The 21,691-nt window shown below is 42.4% G+C and overlaps 1 protein-coding gene and 1 long non-coding RNA gene across 3 annotated transcripts in view; one reads left to right on the top strand and one right to left on the bottom strand.

Moving 5' to 3' along the window:
* The window catches only part of LOC146398325 (uncharacterized), a 45,267-nt gene extending 45,155 nt beyond the window's left edge, over positions 1-112 (bottom strand). For both annotated transcript variants that reach the window (XR_014821680.1, XR_014821682.1), the window contains exon 1: positions 2-112. This is a non-coding gene — a long non-coding RNA (uncharacterized LOC146398325). The remainder of the gene's footprint in view (position 1) is intronic.
* Positions 113-12,585: 12,473 nt separating this feature from the next.
* On the top strand, positions 12,586-18,219 carry LOC146398324 (olfactory receptor 1A1-like). The gene has a single exon (XM_084983138.1). It carries the CDS (start codon positions 15,644-15,646, stop codon positions 16,580-16,582), a length of 939 nt encoding a protein of 312 aa, XP_084839264.1. The 5' UTR covers positions 12,586-15,643; the 3' UTR covers positions 16,583-18,219.
* The last annotated feature ends 3,472 nt before the right edge of the window (positions 18,220-21,691 follow it).

Below are 21,691 nucleotides of genomic sequence, written 5' to 3'. Positions count from 1 at the left end.
CCTCAGACAGAAAGAATGCACTCTGAGGAGGAACACCAGGTGGGCAATCCTCTCTCTCAGAAAGGGAGCCAGGGCTTTATGAGGAGAAATGCCACATCGCCTGTCTTCTTCCCTGGAGTGAGAATAAGCTCTCTGAGAAAATAAACATGATGCCAAGCTCTCTTTTTCACACAAGGAGATAGCTGCCGATGAGGTAAAATGCCTGAGTCTCAGCCCACCTCCTTCAACGATAGCTTAGGCTGACAGAAATCAATGCATGATGGTCTGTTGGTTTCATCAAGTTGAAAGACTGCCTTCTATGAGGAGAAATGCCCAGCGACCAGCATTCTGGCTCATCCAGAGAAACAGAGCTTTCTGAGAAAAAAGTAGGAGGGCAGACCTCCCCTCGGTCAAAGACTGCACTCTAGGAGAAGACAGACTCCACAACAAGCCCTCTTCTTCAGGCAGAGAGAGTTCTCTGAGTTAAAATTCTGTATGGTCAGCTTAATTTTTCAGTCAGAGAGACACAGCTCTGTGCCGAGAAATACACAGGGGCTATTTCAGTACCTCATACAGAGAGACCACCCTCTCAGGCAAAATGCCAGATTACCAGCCCTCTACCTCAGAAAGTCAAATGTTGCTTTATGAGGAGAAATCCAATGGCCCATCTTCTTCTCCAGACAGAGGCAAAGTGCTGTGAGAAAAAAATGCAGATGCCCAGCTCCATTTTTCATATAGGGAGCAGCTCTCTATGTTGGCAGCTCTCCCTCCTACTTCAAAACATAGACAGGTCTGACAGACCACAATTGTTTGTTGGTCAGTATGCCTTATCAAACAGAAAAGCAGCCTTCCATGAGGAGACATGTCCAAATGGCCATTCCTCCAGCTCATACTGAGAAACAGAGGTCTATTAGGAGAAATGCAAGAAGCCAGTGTCCTTTCCATCACAGAAACATGTCCACTGTGTGAATAAATGCTGCATGGCCAGCCCTCATTTTAGGATGAAAAGACAGCACCCTCTGAGGAGAAATGCCAAATGGGTGGTTTTAACCTTATAGGTAGAGAGTTCTCCACAGGGAATCATACCTTATAGCCAGTTTTTTACTTCATACAGAGAGTCAGCATTCTTTGAGGGGAAATATCTGTTCACTGGCCCTCCACCTCGGAGAGAGAGACTGCTCTCTGAGGAGAAACTTTGGGTGATCAGGTTCCACCTCAGAAAGTATGACAGGGCGCTCTGAGGAGAAATGTCAGGTGGCCAACACTCCAAGAATAAGAAAGAGAGAGAGAATTCTTCCTGAACAGATTGTGCTGAACACCCAGGCCTTCTTGGCCTACACAGTGACAGGACTCTATGAGGAGAAATGCTGGATAGCCAGCATGCACTCTTTTTCAGAGAGAGAGCGAGAGAGAGAGACAGCTGGCTAGGAAGGAAAACGCTGGAGGGTTAGCCCTCCTCCTCCAACTCAGTGACAGGGCTCTATAAGAAATAGCAGGAGTTCCCTGGAAGCTCAGTAGGTTAAGTATTCAGCACTGTCACTGCTGTGGCGCAAGCTTGATCCCCGGGAATTTTCGCATGCTGCGAGCGTTGCCAAAAAAAAAAAAAAAAAAAAAAAGTGGAAAGTTGGGCCTCCTTTTTTGACTGAGATACAAAGTTCTATGAGGAAAGAAGCTGTGTAGCCAGCCCTCCTTCTTAGACAGAGAGACAGCACTGTATGCAAGGGAATGTCAGCTGTCTGATTTTGAAATGCTCAGAAGATCTGAATAGATATTTTCCCAAAGGGACATAGAGACACATGAAAAGACATTCAGGAGTTCCCGTCGTGGCGCAGTGGTTAACGAATCCGACTAGGAACCATGAGGTTGCGGGTTCGGTCCCTGCCCTTGCTCAGTGGGTTAACGATCCGGTGTTGCCGTGAGCTGTGGTGTAGGTTGCAGATGCCACTCAGATCCCGCGTTGCTGTGGCTCTGGCGTAGGCCGGTGGCTACAGCTCCGATTCAACCCCTAGCCTGGGAACCTCCATATGCCGCGGGCGCGGCCCAAGAAATAGCAACAACAACAACAACGAAAAGACAAAAGACAAAAAAAAAAAAAGAAAGAAAAGACATTCAACATCACTAATTTGCCGAGAAAGGCAAATCAAAACTACACTGATACATTACCTCACATCGCTCAGAATGGCTATTATCAAAAAGATGACAAATAGCAAATGTTGGTGAGCAGTTCCCATTGTGGCTCAGTAGTAATGAACCCAACTAGGATCCATGAGGACTCGGGTTCGATCCCTGGCCTTGCTCAGTGGGTTAAGGATCCGGCATCGCCATGAGCTATGGTGTAGGTCACAGATGCAGCTCAGATCTGGTGTTGCTGTGGCTGTGGTGGAGGCCAGCAGCTACAGCTCCAATTTGACCCCTGGGAACTTCCATGTGCTACAGGTACGGCCTTAAAAAGACCAAAAAAAAAAAAAATGTTGGTGAGGATGTGGAGAAAAGGGAATCCTGCTGCACTGTTGATGGGTATGTAAACTGATGAAGCCACTATGAAGAGCGTATGGATGTTCCTTGAAAACTAAAAATAGAACTAACATATGATCCAGCAATTTCAACCCTGGATATATACCCAAGGAAAACAAAAATACTAATCCAAAAAGATATATGTACCTCAATGATCATAGCAGCATTATCTACAATAGCCAAGATATGGACACAACTTCCATATGTTCACCTAAGTGTCCATCAACAGATAAATGGATAAAGAAGTAGCATGGGGAAATGGGAAAAAAGCAGTCTTTTCAGCAAGTGGTGCTGGGAAAACTGGACAGCTGCATGTAAGTCAATGAAACTAGAACACACCCTCACATCATGCACAAAAATAAACTCAAAATGGCCTAATGACTTAAACATAAGACATGACACCATAAAACTCCTAGAAGAGAACATGGGCAAACCATTCTCTGACATAAATCATACAAATATTTTCTTAGACCAGTCTCCCAAGACAAGAGAAATAAAAACGAAAATAAATGAGACCTAATCAAACTTACAAGCTTTGCACAGCAAAGAAAACCATAAAAAGATGAAAAGACAACTATGGAATGGGATAAAATAGTTGTATATGACGTAACTGACAAAGGCTTAATCTCCAAAATATACAAACACCTCATATAACTCAACAACAACAACAACAACAAATCAAAAAATGAGCTAAAGACCAAACAGACATTTCTACAAAGAAGACATACAGATGGCCAGTAGGCACACAAAAAAAAACACTCAACAGGAGTTCCCATCGTGGCACAGTGGATAACGAATACATCTAGGAACCATGAGGTTGCGGCTTCGATCCCTGGCCACGCTCAGTGGGTTAAGGATCCGGTGTTGCCGTGAGCTGTGGTGTAGGTTGCAGACGCGGCTCGGAACCTGCATTGCTGTGGCTCTGGCGTAGGCTGGCAGCTACAGCTCCGATTCGACCCCTAGCTTGGGAACCTCCATATGCTGCAGGAGCGGCCCAAGAAATGGCAAAAAGACAAAAAAAAAAAAAAAAAAACTCAACATCACTAATTATTAGAGAAAAGCAAATCAAAAATACAATGAGGTACCACCTCACGCCAGTCAGAATGGCCATTGTTAACAAGTCTACAAATAGCAAATGCTGGAGGAGGTGTGGAGAAAAGCTAGTCCTCCTTCACTGTTGGTGGGAATGTGAACTAGCACAACCACCATGGAAAATAGTATGGAAGTTCCTCAGAAAACTAAATATAGAACTACCATATCATCCAGCAATCCTACTAGGGCACATATCCAGACAAAATTTTCATTCAAAAAGATACATGCACCCTTATGTTCACTACAGCACTATTCACAATAGCCAAGACATGGAAACAACCTAAATGTCCATTGACAGATGAATGGATTAAGAAGAGGTAGTCCATATGTACAATGGAATACTACTCAGCCATAAAAAAGAATGACATAATGCCATTTGCAGCCACATGTATGCAACTAGAGATTCTCATACTAAGTGAAGTCAGTCACAAAGGGAAAGACAAATACCAAATGAAATCACTTATATGTGGAATCTAAAACATGGCACAAATGAACCTATCTACAGCACTGAAACAGACTCACAAACATGGAGAACAGACTTGTCTCCATGGTGGGGCAGGGGTGGGTAGGTGGTGGGATGACTGGGAATTTGGGGTTAATAGATGCAAACTATTACATTTATATTGCATAGGCAATGAGGTCCTTCTGTAGAGCACAGGGAACTGTGTCCAGTCTCTTGGGATAGACCATGATGGAAGATAATATAAGAAAGGGAATACATACATATGTATGACTGGGTCACTTTGTTGTACAACAGAAATTGGCACATTGTAAATCAACTGTAATCTTTACAAAGTAGTATATATACAAAGGAATTATTACTTGGCCATAGTAAGAATGAAATTTTGCCGTTTTCAACAACATAGCTGGACCTGCAGGGTATTAATGCTGAGTGAAATAAGTCAGAGAAAAACAAATATTGTATATTTTCACTTACATGTGGAATCTAAAAAACAAAGCAAATGAATGAACAAAATAAAAAGAAGACAACTTATAGATACAGAGAACAAACTAGTGGTTATCAATGGGAAGAGGCAAGGGGGAGGAACAAAATAGAAGTAGAGGATTAAGGAGCAGTGAACAAATCTAACTAGCATCCATGAGGATGCAGGTTCGATCCCTGGCCTCGCTCAGTGGGTTAAGGATCCAGCATCGCCATGAGCTGTGTGTAGTTCTCAGATGTGGCTGGGATCTGGCATTGCTATGGCAGTGGTATAGGCTGGCAGCTACAGCTCCGATTCAACTCCTGGCCTGGGAACCCCCATATGCTGTGGGCACAGCTCTAAAAAGACAAAAAAGAAAAAAAAACGAAGTAGGGGTTTAAGAGGTGTAAACTACTATCTATAAAATAAGCTACAAGGATATATTGCACAGCACAAAAAATATAGCCAATATTTTATAAGAACTTTATATGGAATATAACCTACAAAAATATCGAATCACTATATCGTACACCTAAAACTAATAAAATATTGTAAATCAATTACATTTCAATAAAATAAAATAGTCAAACTCATAGAAGCAGAGAGAGAATGGTGGTTGCCGGAGGGTGGGAAGAGGGCTGGTGAATGAGGTGCTATTTGTCAAAAGGTACAAAGTTTCAGTTACTCAGAAAGAATAACTCCTGGAGGCCTAGTGTACAGTACAGGAATACCGTTCACACTGCTGTATTGTATTTTTATTTATTTTTTTTGTCTTTTTGCCATTTTCTTGGGCTGCTCCTGCAGCATATGGAGTTCCCAAGCTAGGGGTCGAATAGGAGCTGTAGCCGCCAGCCTATACCACAGCCACAGCAACACCAGATCCGAGTCCCATCTGTGACCTACACCACAGCTCATGGCAACACTGGATCCTTAACCCACTGAGTGTGGCCAGGGATCGAAGCCACAACCTCATGCTTCCTAGTCGGATTCATTAACCACTGAGCCACGATGGAATCTCCCCTGTATTGCATATTTGAAATTTGCTAAGAGTGGCTCTTTGGTATTATCACCAAGAAGGAGAAGGAGAGAAAGAAGAAGGAAGAGGTGGAAGAGCAGTGAGAGAAGGAGGAAGAGGAAAGGGAAAAGGGGAAGGAAGAGGAAATGGTTCCTGTGTGGGGTCATTGACAAATTTTTCATAAGATTATAAACAACCACAAACAACCACTAAATAAACATCAGGGAACAGAAATAGATGCAACAAAAGTACAATAAAAATAAAGCTCCACAAAAAAATAAAAGCAAGAGAAAGATGAACATATGATTCAGGACGAGAGGATATTGAAGAAGAAAGACTCAAGGGGATGGAAATGGGGTAGCATGTATTTGATATGGATTATCCCCAAAGTCCTAATTTTCAGGTTGGGTGGTAGATCAATGGGAACCTACATTTTCCCTTATGAATAGATAAATAGTGATGACAGGTTGACAGACAGGTAGAGATCCATAGGTAATAATAAGGAGCTCTTTATGAAGCAGCAATACGTGTTTTTCTTTTTTTTTAACTTTTTTTTGTCTTTTTTTTTTCCTATTTCTTGGGCCGCTCCCATGGCATATGGAGGTTCCCTGGCTAAGGGTCTAATCGGAGCCATAGCCACCAGCCTATGCCAGAACCACAGCAATGCAGGATCTGAGTCACATCTGCAACCTACACCACAGCTCACGGCAACGCCAGATCGTTAACCGACTGAGCAAGGGCAGGGACCGAACCTGCAACCTCATGGTTCCTAGTCAGATTCGTTAACCACTGCGCCACGACGGGAACTCCCGTGTTTTTCTTTAATGAAGGATTGGACAGAGACACCAGTAAGAGACAGAGGGGATTGGTGAGACCAGGTACACCAGAAAAATCTAGCGAGGGAGTGAGTGAAAATATAGACAAAGAGATTCGGTGTAAAAGAATGTGGACGTACAAACAATAGAATGTAGTAATTTTTATGATAATAAATGACACCTTTATTGATGATAACGGAGAAGAGAGTAATTTACGAAGAGCAGTTCCATCTTGGGCAAATTTTAAAAGTTCCCGTGGCACACTCTCATGGAAGAGAGTATTTAACCATAAGGATATGAAACTTGGCAGCAAAATTAACAGAGCATGAATCAGAGTGGAGGTGATAAGTAAAGTTTGGAGAAGATGAAATCATCCAAGAACGTCTGTCGAATGACTAAATTTCGGGAAAGGGGGCCAGAGTGGAGAATGAAGATTCTGGTAAGGGATGGGAGGAACCTGGCAATACTGACTTGACGTCTCTGTGAGTCAAGCTATGTGTCTCTCTCGGTTCTCTATCCACCAAAGCACACAGCACAGTGTGTTTTTACTGTACTCTCATAACACTGTGGAGTGGGCAGGCAAACACTTGTTTCGGAAAAAAATGGAATGATGGCCCACACAAGGAAGAAAGTCCTGAGCACTAGAAAGGAGGTTCCAAATGTGCCACACAGTTTCGGAGAAAGTCGGTATTTCATTACATATCAAATATGCATGTGTGTACTTCACGTGCTTTTACTGCATCACATTCATTACGATCGCTTTCAATGTTCAAAAGAGCCCTGAAGAACAGACAATAGTAACCCTCTTTTCCAGACGAGAAAATAAACTCTCCAAAATGTGAAGTCACATATTTCACGTGCTTCAATCAGAAAGAGGCACGTGAGGATTTGAGCTCAGTTCTCTTCATGCCCAACACATTCCCCTCACCTGACAGGAGATATCAGCACACAGGAGATATAAAATAACAGACAGACAGCTAGGTAAACTGGAATTGTGAACTAGCAGAAGACATGGCTAGACTTTTTACAAACAGTGAGGGCCCTCCGGTGCTGGTAATAGGTGAGCTATGGGACAGAGGTGGGAAACATGGGCTCACATAGACGTTATTGAACTTTGAAGGAGGAAGGAGACGTGATCTTTCCTTTCATTGCCCAATCTCATCACTATCATTCAGTCCAAGATCCAAGTGTCACTGAAGAGAATTCCAATTCCAAAAGGAAAAAAATGATAGTAACAAATCACAGCTCTCTTGCTCCATTTATGCCTCTGGTTTCCCAGGAAGTCATGAAAATTGTTCAGTGGTGTGGTATTGGGCCACAGGTTTGGGGAAAAGAGGAGCAGAGAGAGTATTTCTTCTCTAAAATGGTGCTCTCCCAGGAGGACGTGGTCCAAGGGGGCAGCAGAGGAAGAGTCTTCCAGCTCTGAAAATTGAGACTTACCATTAACGTGCTAGAAAAGGAAAGTCTAACTTTCACTCTAACCTTTGTTGACATAAAACAAATAGACCACCATTTATTTCTCCAGGAAATAAAAGGGAAGCAGGCTATTCAGGATCAACAACGAATTATGATTCTGAGTCTGCAAACTCGTTAAGCCACAGTGCAGATGCCCCAGGCAGCAGGAAGAGGAGAACGATTTTAAAGAAGAGGGGAAAAAAGCCAAGAGGGCTATAGGAAACAAACAGTCCTTTGGAGGAAGTGAGATTTCAGTGGTGGCGTCTCATTGGCTGAGCTGTGACTATCTCTCATTGGCTGAGCCTTTGCCAGGTACCAAGAGAAAGTCTGCTTGGTGGGCTCTGCTATTGCAATGGGGTGACAGGGATACCCCTTCTGGCCTCTTGATGCTGTCTTAATTGAGGGTTTTATGTATTAATTTCTACACCTTCCTAGGTAGAATTCTAGGGAAAGAGGAAATAGAATTATTTTTACTTTCCGCAGTTAACACCAGAAAGACTTCCCTGCAGGCTGTAATCAAGATGAGGCACTTGACTGTACCCCAGGCTTTGAAGCTCCCGAGGGGTGGGCCCACCTTGTGTGGAATCAGATAGGGGCCCACATTCCAACAAAGAGGCCAGAATAGGTCAGCCCAGACCTTGGACCCTGGAGATGTACTCTGGGAAGCTTTCATCCCCCTTTCCTTCTAGAGAAGAATTCTGAGAATAATTACTCTTGAGAACCATCGTGTTTCCACAGGGCATAGCTGGAGCAGCATGTACTGAGTGTCAACAATTACTCTGACTATGCTCTGAATGAAGTCCTGGGGGAGTCATGTTTCAAGAGACGTCATACCTTGGGGAATAATTCCAAATGTTCGCTTTGCCATGACCACCTCGCTTCCTTAAAGAGGGAACTAGAATCCTCATCTTCAGGCCCCATCCAGGCAGCTCTTTCCACCCCTTCTGCTCCACAGTTGGGAAACTTTGGGCTTTTCTTTCCAAACCATCCCAAGCCTATCATCTTTCATGCAGGAACAGAGAATCCGCTCTCCCAAACTACTGCTGGCACTTTCTCCAGCACACCTACTTCCCAAGAGGCATTTTAACATGCGCTAGACCAGCTGACTGTAAACGTCCCCTTGTGGAAGAGGCCAGAAAGTCACAGGACCAAGTTCCTTTTTGATAGCATCTGAGCCACATTCCCAGGTAGGGGCTTTGGATACCGGAGAAGAGAGTGTGACAGCGACATCAGGAGATAAATAACCAGCAACTGCACTGCACACATTACCCCCTTTAACCGCCAGAAGACCTCAAGAGGTAAGCAGAATTACTACATGCTTTTATCAGATGGAAAACAATAATTAACTGACTTGCTGAAAGTCAAAGAGAGAGGGTGGCAAAACTAGGACTCAAAACCTTGGCTTCAGAATCCAAGTTCTCAAGATCTAATGGGTGACAGTCTCTCTCCTTCACACACACACAAACAGAGAAAGAGAGAGAGAGACTCTTCCCTTCTGATAATTGTTCTCCTTGGGCTTTGTCTGAAAAAAAAAAAAACAAAGCAGGATGAGGAAGGGATAATTTTCATTTGGTTTTCTCAATCCTGAGTTCTCCACCTTCCAAAGAAATATTGGTTGGGAGTTCCCGTTGTGGCTCAGTGGTTAACAAACCCAACTAATATCCATGAGGATGCGGGTTTGATCCCTGGCTTTACTCAGTGGGTTAAGGATCTGGTGTTGCCGTGAGCTGTGGAGTAGGTTGCAGATGAGGCTGGGCACCCAAGTTGCTGTGGCTGTGGTGTAGGCTGGCAGCTGTAGCTCTGATTCGACCCCTAGCCTGGGATCCTCCATATGCCATGGCCGCAGACCCAAAAAAGACATAAAAAAAAAAAGAAAAGAAAAGAAAAGAAAAAAGAGAAAAAGACATATTGTTTGACTGGGCACATTAGCAGTCACACAAGTGCATTATTTAAGAAAGGAGCTAAGGACATTCCTCCCTCCACCTCCACAGTCAATGGTGCAAGCTAAGAGGCTCCTTCAGGAAATTATGCTCTTTCATTGGCAAGGCACTGATGAGCTGACCTGTGGGAGGGTCTCAAAGCACTCAGAGGATGTCTTTTTGGTATGTTTGCTGACTCAGATGACAAGGGGAGACATGTGGCCTCCCTTGTCTTCAGCTACATCACACTCAGGTGACGGCTGTCTCAGAGCACTGCCACGTCCCACGAAAGTGGGTTTTAGTGGCCAGCATTTCCTAGGACTCTGGTTTAACTCAGCAAACTCAAGACTCTTACTCTGCCCCCAGCATTCATGCTGACGCCCCTCCTGGCTCCTCTCCTTGGGGGCACAGGGTTCTTCAGCTCTTTCTCAGGGTTTTTGCAGAAATCACTTCTTCCCATGATGACACTTGACATCCAGCACTGAGGGTCTCCAACCTCAGCCCCTATGCTCAGAAACCTCTCTTCTCTTGTCTCCTGTTTCTTTGGTTCCTGCATTGATTATACCTACCACTTCTTTCCTAGTGTTATTCTTACACTAATTACTTATCTTTTTCTTTCCTTGTGGTTGTTCTCGCACCAGATTAGCATTCAGAACGTTGCCTTATGGATCAGCCATTTAATATACATGCTCAGATATCTATGCTTATATTAAATGAAAGGTTCCATGTCTGCATTATCAGCAAAGGTTAGTTCTGCTCAGATCCACTCTACCACCTTCGTACCAAAGGAAGGACAAATTACTGTTGGTCAAAACCCACCACCAAATAACCCACAACCTCCTTTCCTGAGTGAATTCCTCCTATTCCCCTGCCTGTATCCTCAGCTTCTGATAAAGGTAAATGACACATTTCTGCCTGGAGTTACCCTCCATTTTCTGAACAATTTGTCCTTGAGTTTTCCCTCCGTGATAAGGAACTTGCACTTCATCTTTTAGGTGATGCCTAGACAAGGAGTAAATTTAGAGAGACAGACACAATCACATTTGCATTTTATAAATACAGTTTGGGGTCCAGTAAGCAGACGTCTCTATAAATAAGTCTAGATGAGCATTGTATTTGGCCTCTGGATCCCCCTTCCCGGTGTAAATAGCTTCCTTTTTTTTTTTTAGCCTCTTCACAAGGAACACTCTCTTTATCTCCTGCATTCAGTGAAAAATGTACCTGCGTAATCCAACTCCATGGCCACTCTCTAGACCAAATATCACTCCACATGTGAAATATTAATTTTAAATTAAATTTGCTGATGATAGTACTAAAACATCAGAATGACAGAGAAAGAAACATAACCAAAACTCATCATCTAGATTTTAAAAATATAAGATTTGGTCGAATTAGCTTCACATTTTTTTAAAAAGAAATCAATATTACAGATGCATTCGAAAATACTTTTTTTTTCCATCCAAAATTACATTTTTCTCCCTCACATTCCAGAGATAACTGCAATCTCTTGGGTGGACAGTATATTCCCATTTAGGATTTATATTTTTACTACATATGCGTGTGTTGTATTTTTATGTATTAAAGTGTGTATATATTGTATGATGTGGACTATATCTTCCAGTAACTTGCTTTGTTCCATCCTATTTTTAAAAATTTGTCTATTTGAATTCGCTCGCTTACACTATATGAATTCGCTCGCTTTCACTATATGAATTCAGTTAGTCTTTACTGCTGTACAGGATTCATTAACAGGAAATGGGCACAATTTACTTAACCATTTCTCTGTATGGAGGCCACATCTAAGATTCCTATATGACAACACTCATCCTTTTCTCCTTGAACACATATGTCGGAGTTTCTCTAGGGTCTCATCTAGACGTGGAATTGCTGGATCACGGGTGTACGAAGTCCAACTCTTCCAGAGATGGGCTAATTTTTCCTGAAATGGCAATACTAATTCTTCCATTTCTTCCCAACACTTAAAATTATCAGACTCTTATACTTGTATACCCTCTGAATGAACAATTTAAATTGATTTTTAATTTAGTTGAATGTCTTTTTTGTTCGTTTGCTTATTGACCACATCAGCTTCCCCTTCTATGACTTGCCTGTTCTCATCTTTGCCTGTGATTTCCTACTATATTTTTGGTTCCTTTCTTCCTAGATTATAGGACTCATGCATATTCCAAATACTAATCCTTTACTGATATATGTGGAGCAAATAACTTGTTCAATCCATGATCTGTCTTGCCCCCTCTTTTGGGTTGTGTTTTCATACAAATGCTTTGGTTTGAAGGTAATTAAATTTTACAGTATTGTCTCATGTTTTGTGTTCAGTTTAAGAAATCAAGTCCTACCTACATATTATAAACACATGTTCTCTTTTTTCTTCTACAATTTTGAAGTTTTGTTCCTTCAATGAATTCTCTAGATACTATTTTTCAGTATTATTTTTATAAATGGGTATCCAGTTATCCCACAACTCTCTGCTAAATACACAGTCCATCCTTTTCCTGCTCAATCTATACCACCCTGTGTCATAGAGCAGTTTCTCATAAATGCTGGGTCTGTGCTGAGCTCCCTAGTCTGTTACATAGTTTATTTTTCAGTCCTTCTAACAGTATAACTGTACTGTTTGTATTATCAGAGTAAGTCATGTTTATACCTGATAAGGTAGTTCCATTCTTCTTATTCCTTCTTGTCTGAAATTAATTTAGCTCTTGTTGGATCCTCATTCCTCTACACAAATTTTAGGATAAGTTTGCTATATCCTATGTGTAAAGGATTGGATTGCACCAAATCCACAGATTAACTGGAGAACTGAGTTTTCCTATTAACAGTGCTTATCTCCACATTACTTTAGGTCATTTTTCTTTCATTAAATAAAGTTTTGTAATATTTGACAACACTTTATTTTTTTATTTTTTATTTTTTGGTCTTTTTGCCTTTTCTAGGGCCGCTCCCGTGGCATATGGAAGTTCCCAGGCTAGGGGTCGAATCAAAGCAGTAGCTGCCAAGCCTTTGCCAGAGCCACAGCAACGGGGGATTGGAGCCACATCTGCCACCTACACCAGAGCCCGTGGCAATGCTGGATCCTTAACCCACTGAGCAAGGCCAGGGATTGAACCCAAAACCTCATGGTTCCTAGTTGGATTCGTTAACCACTGAGCCGTGACGGCAACTCCTATTTGACACCACTCTTGAAGCTCTTTTGTTAGAGTTATTCTAGAATCTAAAATTTCTCTTGCTACTGTGGATAGGGGTTTTCTGAAATTATAATTTGTAATTCATTGTTACTGAAGTACTGGAACAGGATTGATGATGATGATGATGATTTGTCTTTTTGCCATTTCTTGGGCTGCTCCTGCAGCATATGGAGGTTCCCAGGCTAGGGGTCGAATCGCAGCTATAGCCGCTGGCCTATGCCAGAGCCACAGCAACACAGGATCCGAGCTGCGTCTGTGACCTACACCACAGCTCACGGCAATGCCAGATTATCAACCCACTGAGCAAGGGCAGGGATCGAACCTGCAACCTCATGGTTCCCAGTCAGATTCGTCAACCACTGCACTGCACTGCACTCCAGGACTGATTATTTTTAATATTGATTTATATATAGCTAACTTCCTGAAAAGAATTAGTTTATCCATGTATTCCCTTACATTTTCATTGTAGACAACCATAATTTCTGTGCATTTGCTCCATTTTGCTCTTTGCTTTCTACTTCTTACATGACCAAAAAAAAAAAATGTTTATACTGCTCTGTTGACGAACAGGGAAACCCTTCAAGTGTTTTATGCAGCGGGCTTAAGTTAAGGGCATTTCAAGGAAGTGTGAAAATAAATTCCTTTGGGTGCAAAGGTGAAAAAGCACATCACACTTAGGGAAAAGTTAGTTCGATCTGCATCCCAAGTCCTCCCATATCATTCATATATACAATGGGAGACAATGAGAATTGGTGATCGAATTAGTTAGAGGTTGAATTCATTGCTGAGTAGAGGTTCTTTAGAAAAATGTGAATTACTTGGACCTAATGGACTACAATAACAAATGGATAAAAAAATGTGTAAGGGGATTTCCCATCATGGCTCAGCAGAAATGGATCTGACCGGCATCCATGAGGACGCAGGTTCGATCGCTGGCCTTGCTCAGAGGGTTAAGGATCCAGATTTGCTGTGAGCTGTGGTGTAGGTAGCAGACGTGGCTCTGATCCTGTGCTGCTGTGGCATAGGCTGGCAGCTGTAGCTCCAATCCAACCCCTAGCCTGGGCACCTCCATATGCCACAGCTGTAGCCCTAAAAAGACAATAACAACAAATAATATGTCATGGTTTAAAAGAATAAAAGTTTATTTCTCTCCTATGTGACAATTCCAGTAGGTGTCTTCTTGGTGAGTCGTAGCTCTCCTGGATGTAGAGAACTAAAGACACAGGCTCATTCCACCCTGTGACCCCCACCATCCATTCAGCCTCCTGGCCATTTTAATTCAACTGACACAAGGGCAAAGGAGCAAGCCCAGAACCGGAACACACAGGTAAACTGGCTAGAACTCAATTACATGTCCACAACATAGAGGCCAGGAAATAGAGTCTAGCTGAGTGCCCAACAAGCAAACCCAGTAGACTCGGGTGAGCAGCTAGCAGTCTCTCCAACACTTAGCAAGGCCATGAAGTGCAAGATACCAAAGAGGAGGGAACCAGGAGTCTAGCCGGTAAGGCAGCATTTCAATATTTCAGAGAGAAAATGATGGTGGTCAAAACTACAGCACTGAGACAGAAAGTGGAAAAGCTGAGATAGATACAAATTATTTTAAATGAAGAAATCAAGAAGACAGGATGGAGAAGTGAAGGATGAGAGTGCCTGAGAGCACCCCACATGTGGGAAGCCCATATGGTAAACCTGGATATAATTCAAGAAATACTGAGTGCAAGCTGATTGGTACACAAAATGAACAGTACTTCACAAGAGCCTCTCTGCAGGAGATGAAAATAAACAAGGAATAGCTTTCCTCTTCAAAAAACCTTGCCAACTATTTAGGTTGGGTGTGCAGTGGATGGGGTTCGGCTGGGCATGTTAGAGTGTGAAAAATGTGGAATCAGAGGAATGAGAGGTTACATCGACAGATATAGACCTGACTAAGCAGCAGCTGAAGACATTATAGAACCGAATGACTCCTTCGAGGAAATAATGAAGCCAAGGAAGGGAAAAACCAAAGAGAAAAGCATTCTACTTACATACACCTAAGGGTTTAGAAAAGACACATAGTAAAAATACACTTTGAAAACAGGATACTTGGGGAGGAATGTGACTAGGCTTGCTTTGCTAGAATCCATTCCCAGTTTTCTCTCGGATTAACAATCATATAACACCAGTGTAGACACCTAATACTTCTGGGATCAGTCAGTAGAACAACCGAATTCTCCAGGATGCTCCATGTATAACACATTCTTTGTAATGAAATGCCTTCCTCAAATACTCCAAAATGCTGTCTTTTCCCTATAATGCATAAAAAAAATTAGTGTGAGAACCTGGTTTCTTCATAGCAGAGACTATGTCATAGATATTGAATAAATGAATACACAAACTGTATTTTTGACATGTTCGTGGTTTTGGCATGAGGCCTAACAACGTATCTAACACTTGCAAATTTAAGTTTAATTATCTGTTAAATACTAAAATCCAAGGTGTCTGGCCTCTGGAGGATGGGCACTTCTGATTCACAATGACCACGTCGTAGACATGGGTAAATGGCTTTCTGACAGTGAGTCCAACTGATGAACAGAGATGCTTTTCCACCAGTATTAGCTGTCTTTGGATGCAGCATGTCCAAGTATAAACACAGATGACCTAATGTGGTGAATACAGAAGGTGTTAGACACAGTGCGTCCCTAATAATTCTGGATTCTTCTCCTCCCTTCTTCACAAAGGAGCGATGACGGAAGAAAATCAATCCTCTGCCCTGGATTTCATCCTGCTGGGAGTCAGTGGTCATCAGGAACAGGAAACCCTCTTCCTCATCCTCTTCCTGTTCATGTACCCCATCACAGTGACTGGAAACCTGCTCATCATCCTGGCCATCTGCTGCAACAGTCGCCTTCACAACCCCATGTATCTTCTCCTGGCCAACCTCTCCTTTGTCGACATCTTCTTATCCTCTGTAACCATCCCTAAGACACTGGTTAATTATCTCTTGCACAGCAAGGCCATCTCCTTTGGGGGATGCCTAACACAGATGTATTTCATGATTGCCTTGGCTAACACGGATAGCTACATCCTGGCTGCTATGGCATATGATCGTGCCATGGCCATCACCCGCCCACTTCATTACACAACAATCATGAGCCCACGGGCTTGTGTCCTGTTAGTTGCTGGATCTTGGGTGGTTGGAAATGCCAATGCTCTCCTCCACACTCTGCTCACGGCTCGTCTCTCCTTTTGTGCAAACAAGGAAGTGGCCAACTTCTACTGTGACATTGCTCCTTTGCTCAAGCTGTCCTGTTCCGACATCCACTTCAACGTGAAGATTATGTACGTGGGGGTTGGTGTTTTCTCCGTGCCATTACTATGTATCATCATCTCCTATGTTCTGGTGTTTTCCACGGTCCTACGAGTTCCATCCACCAAGGGTGTGCGCAAAGCCTTCTCCACCTGTGGGTCCCACCTCACAGTTGTTTCTCTGTATTATGGGACAGTCATGGGCATGTACTTCCGCCCTCTGACGAGTTACAGCCTCAAGGATGCAGTGATGACTGTGATGTACATGGCCGTGACCCCGATGTTAAATCCCTTTATCTACACACTGAGAAATGGGGACATGAAGGCTGCTCTGGGGAAACTCTTCAGCAAGAGAATCTCCTTAAAACCAACGTGAAGTCATCCATTGGAGGCTACAGTCCCCAATTAGGATGCGCTTGGAAATGCACCCCCAATGTCATCCCCCTCCAAAAAGCTGCCTTCGCAATTTCCAGCGAGAAATTCCTCTTCTCAGAAATCTTATAGCAACTATGAGTCATGTTAGTGAAATTACCACTTTGCACACATTGTTTTGTTTTGGCAGGAATATGGGGTTCATCGCCCAGCTAAGCAAGTGACTGTTACAGGAAAGCTGAGAAAGACTGAAGCTCAGCTTCTACACCCACATAGTAAAGATAATACCTGCTCTGCTAGTGTCATAAGGTATAAGGATCACAATGGTTCAGCATATTAAGGCTAGAAATCACTACTCAAATGTCATTTTTACTTGACGCCTATGTTTAAAGTTGCATGCCTCTTAAGTCAGGAGCTGTCTTAACATGTTACCATACCTTTCACAGTCGTGGTCAAATAAAGTGCACCCAATGAATACTGGTGGAAAGCAAAATGAAGATAGGAAAATATTAGTCTCTAAACTGTAATAGATCATGACTATGCATAATCATACTGGATATGACAACTATTATATAACTGGAATGTCAGTAAGGACCTACTCCAGAAACAGACAGTACAACAGGTATGCTGAAATCAAGAAGATTTAACATAGGGAATTAGAGATTTAGGTATATCCCCCAAGAGAAAAGGGGGAAATAAAAGGTGAAAAAAGATTCTGAGATAACCCAGAGACTAAAGACTTCAGAAAGAAGTTACATCCTCTCTCAACTAGGGGGACAAAAGGCAAAAGGAGGTGTTACCTGAACACTGGAGCTCAGAGGAGGGATGACCACATATTTGATGCTTAGATCTCTGGGAGAGCTGTCAGATCACTGGCTCTGGTCTTCACCTAGTAAGACTACCCACATTCTCATTCCTGAGGAGTCTCACTAGTGTTGCCTTTTTAAAAAATTGCTGTGCTCTCTACTCATCTCTGGTACGGGCAGGGAAATACTAAGTTCACCCCAGACATAGTCAGACATAGTCTTCCTTGCCCTCATGGTGTAGCTGAAACACAATGTCCTTGCTAATTAAAATCTCTCACTCCAGCTGGGAAAGAATTCCCTTTTTCTGAGAGGGCCACAGAGACGTGCTACAATGTGGCTGACCATTACCAACATAATATTAACTACGAACACCATGTGATACCATTTACATGTGGAGTCTACAATAGGGCACAAATGAGCCTGCTTACAAAACAGAAACAGACTCACAGACATGGAGAACAGACTTGTGGTTGCCCAGGGGGAAGGGGGAGGGAGTGCGATGGATGGGGAGCTTGGGGTTGGAAGATGCAAATTTTTACATTTAGGATGGATAAGCAATGAGGTCCTACACTACAGTGCAAGGAACTCTATCCAAGTTCTTGGGATAGAATATGACAGAAAATAGTACAAGAAGAAGAATGTATATATGTATGTATGACCAGGTAACTATGCTGTACAGAAGAAATTGGCATAGTATTGTAAATCAACTATACTTTAATAAACACACACACACACACACACTACTAACTATAGCCAGTAAGAGGCAGAGTCTGGGATGAAGCCCAACCAGAGCTTTCAGTCTTCACCATGGTTCTCTATAGAAACACAGGAACCTCCACTAGAGCAGGGGCTAAGTCCTAGCATAATGACCATTAATCCGGGCTGTTTTGAAGGTGCACATACATGAGGTGGACTAGAGCAAGGTCCTTTTCTTCTCTAGGAATCTAACACATTCAGAGACTTACGATCAAAAGACTAGAAAAAATAAAGTGTAACTTCCACCAAAACTTTCCCCAAGACAAATCACAGACCAAAGATAAAATAGAATTCTTCTTTCGACACTGAACACTATACAGGCTTCATCATAGCCTAGAATAAAGACCAGGAGCTCAATTTTACCACAGTTCTTATAGCCCAAGGGTTGGCTTCAGTTGCTGCTGAAGCAAAGGACAGGGGCCCACATTCCAGCAAAGAGGCCAGAATAGTCAGCCTAGGGCTTGGACCCTGGACACACCTTCTCTGGGAAATGCTGTGGACCATTCTTCCTTCTAGAAAAGATCTCTGAGGACAGTTTCTCTTGAGAAAATCTCTATCCCCTCAGGGCACAGCATCAGAGTCTCTAATGAGTCTCAGCAAGCACATGTTTCAAGAGACTTTATAACCTGGTGAATAAACCACCGTTTCCTCTATCCTGTGACCCATTCTGCTTCCTTGAGAAGAACGCGGGAGTCCTCGTCTTCAGGCCCCATCCAGCTCAGCTCCTTCTGCCCCTTCTGCTCCACGATTGGAAAATTCGGAGCTCCTCTTACCAAACCATCCCTGTCCTGTCTCTTCTGCCGCAGGAACACAGGACCGGAGACCCACGCTCCGGGGCTACTACTGGCACCTTCTCCAGCATGCCTGCCCCCCAAAAGAATGCTAACAGGATCTACACCTGCGGGTGGCAAAGCCCTCATTCATGGAAGACGAGTAAAGGCCACAGGACCAGGACCCTTGGGGCAGCATCTGAGCTGACTCCCCAGGTAGGAGCTTGGATGCTGGAGAAGAGACGCTTATGACAGCGATATCAAGGGGCAGACAGCCAGTAACGATCCTACAGGCATTACCTTCCCTGACCCTCACAACACCCAAGAGGTAAGTTATTTTGTGAGATTAAAAATAATGGTGGATTGAACGGCCTACAGTCACACAGAGAGGTGGCAAAACAAGGACTGAAACCTTGGCCTGAATCCAGAACCCAAGATCTCAAGATTGGATGATGGACAAAACAGAATGGGGGTGGGGGGAGAGAGAGAGAGACTCCATCTGATGAGTGGACAGTGGTTATTCTTATTCTTGGGCCCTTATCCATGAAAATAGGATGAAGAAGGGGTAGTATTGATTTATTATTAAGAGTCCTCAGCTCCATACTTCCTGAAATAATATTGTGTGTGTGTATGTGTGTGTGCGTGGCACATGTGCTCACATAAGCTTGTTGTGTTTTTTTTTCCCTGTCTTTTTGCCTTTTCTAGGGCCCCACCTACAGCATATGGAATTTCCCAGGCTAGGGGTCTAAGCAGAGCTATAGCTGCTGGCCTATGCCAGAGCCACAGCAATGCGGGATCCAAGCCGCTTCTGCCACCTACACCACAGCTCACGGCAGCGCCAGGTCCTTAACCCACTGAGTAAGGCCAGGGACCGAACCCACAACCTCATGCTTCCTAGTCAGATTTGTTAACCACTGCGCCATGACGGGAACTCCTGGGAACTCCTATTTTTAATACTTCTGTGCTTTAACTAGCATTAAGTGGTTACCACACCACTACATTACAGAATTAGAGTACTCTGAATCTGACTCTATGCTTTAGTAAAATTATTAGACATTTCAAATAAAAAAAGAAGCTTCTGGCAACCACCTGCTCCTCCCCTATCCAAAAAGTCAAGGAACTGATAAGCGGAAAAAAATCAGTTGGCATCAATAGGACAGCAACATTTAATGCCATAAGGGAATAAAAGAGCATCCCACGAAACTCAAAGATATATAGGGACTTCAAGGATTTTATGCCAGCCAATCTGTACTTTGGATATAAGGGTTATGAGCAGAGTTTAAAACGTAAGGAAACTCCAGGAATGTTGTTCCCATCAGCCCTTCCTGTGGACACTACGACAATATGAGTTTGGGATAATCAAGAAAGGGTTGAAGTAACATCAACAAAAAGACTAGATAAAAAATATACACACACACACACATATATACACATATACCAGAATATGTGGCTAAAGGTGACAAAATATTACATAAATTAATATCTCTAATAACATGGAAATAACTCACCAAGAAATGGAAGAAGGAAAAAAATAGAAAGTATAATAAGTTTCCGATTTTCTTTGAGGAACTGTTCTGAGAAAATAAATATAATATAAGCAGATCTATCAAGTAGACATTTAAGTTTATTCAAGAGAATAAAGAAAAACTAAAAGATAATACTATTAATAAAACAGTATTGGATGGTGGAAAAGGAGAATAAATGTGACAAGGTAACGTTACTGTTGTTTACAGTAAGGGGCAAAGATATGGTCTAAAGGGAGGAAACACGGGGGATATGTTATATTCGGGTAGTAGCATAATGAAAAACATTCCACGGTGAGAGGGAAAGACAGGAAACAGACTACATGCTAAAGGACATAAAATAATATGACAGGTAAAATCATATGGCAGACCTACTTGAATAAAAGAGCTCAATGCACCTTTTAAAAGAAAACCTCTAACTTGACTCACCAAGCAAAACCCAATTCTACTCTGTATATAGGAGAAACAGCTAAAGTAAAGCCATTCAGACAAAATGAAAATGGTGGGCAAAAGCTGGGGGCTAATGTAAGAAAAGAATGTGATCTTGTTCTCAAACAAGGCAGAAATCAGGACCAAAACCATTAAACTGTATCCAGATTACTTTAGAATAATAAAGCCTACATTCACAATGAAATCATTAAAAGTATAGTATCTAAGCACTAAATACAACAGCAGATATTTTCTTGAAGTGGAAACTATAGAAGATACAAGAAATACAAACTCTTTAATAAAAAGAGACAAAAACCTTCTCTAAAGTCTAAGGCAGAGCAAGTGGTTAAAAAGTAAGTAAGTACAGCAGAAATTATCACAACAGTGTACATCAACTACACCTCAATAAGACTTTTAAAAAATGAAAAACAGAAAAAAGTAAATAAGGATAGATACTTCCAAACAAAATAGTAAGACATGTGAATATGTGTATGTGTATACACACACACACACATCACCGTGTTCCAATAGTAGTAATAAACACACTTTCCTTTCAAGCGCCTATAGAACATATAGGGAAGAAAAGACCATATGAAGCCACAAAGAAAATTTCAATAAATGACAAAAAGCAGCCATAATTCAACTAATGACCTCTGAAAAAGAGGCAATAAAAGCAGAACAATCTCAGGAAAAAAATGGCCTTTCAACCGGGAAATAGCTGAAATATCTCTATCAAATAACTCTAGGGTCCAAAGAAGAACTAAAAACCCAAATTTCGGAATGCTTTGAAAATAATAATAATAATGCTACATGCCAGGAACTATGGCAT

This window comes from Sus scrofa, chromosome 12, assembly GCF_054392235.1.
Source record: "Sus scrofa isolate SSC_HxYL_T2T_F1_AM1 chromosome 12, Sscrofa_HxYL_maternal_Yorkshire_Landrace_v2.0, whole genome shotgun sequence".
Taxonomy (NCBI): domain Eukaryota; kingdom Metazoa; phylum Chordata; class Mammalia; order Artiodactyla; family Suidae; genus Sus; species Sus scrofa.
The sequence above is the reverse complement of the archived record's forward strand: the minus strand, read 5'-3'. Positions and strand labels throughout refer to the sequence as shown.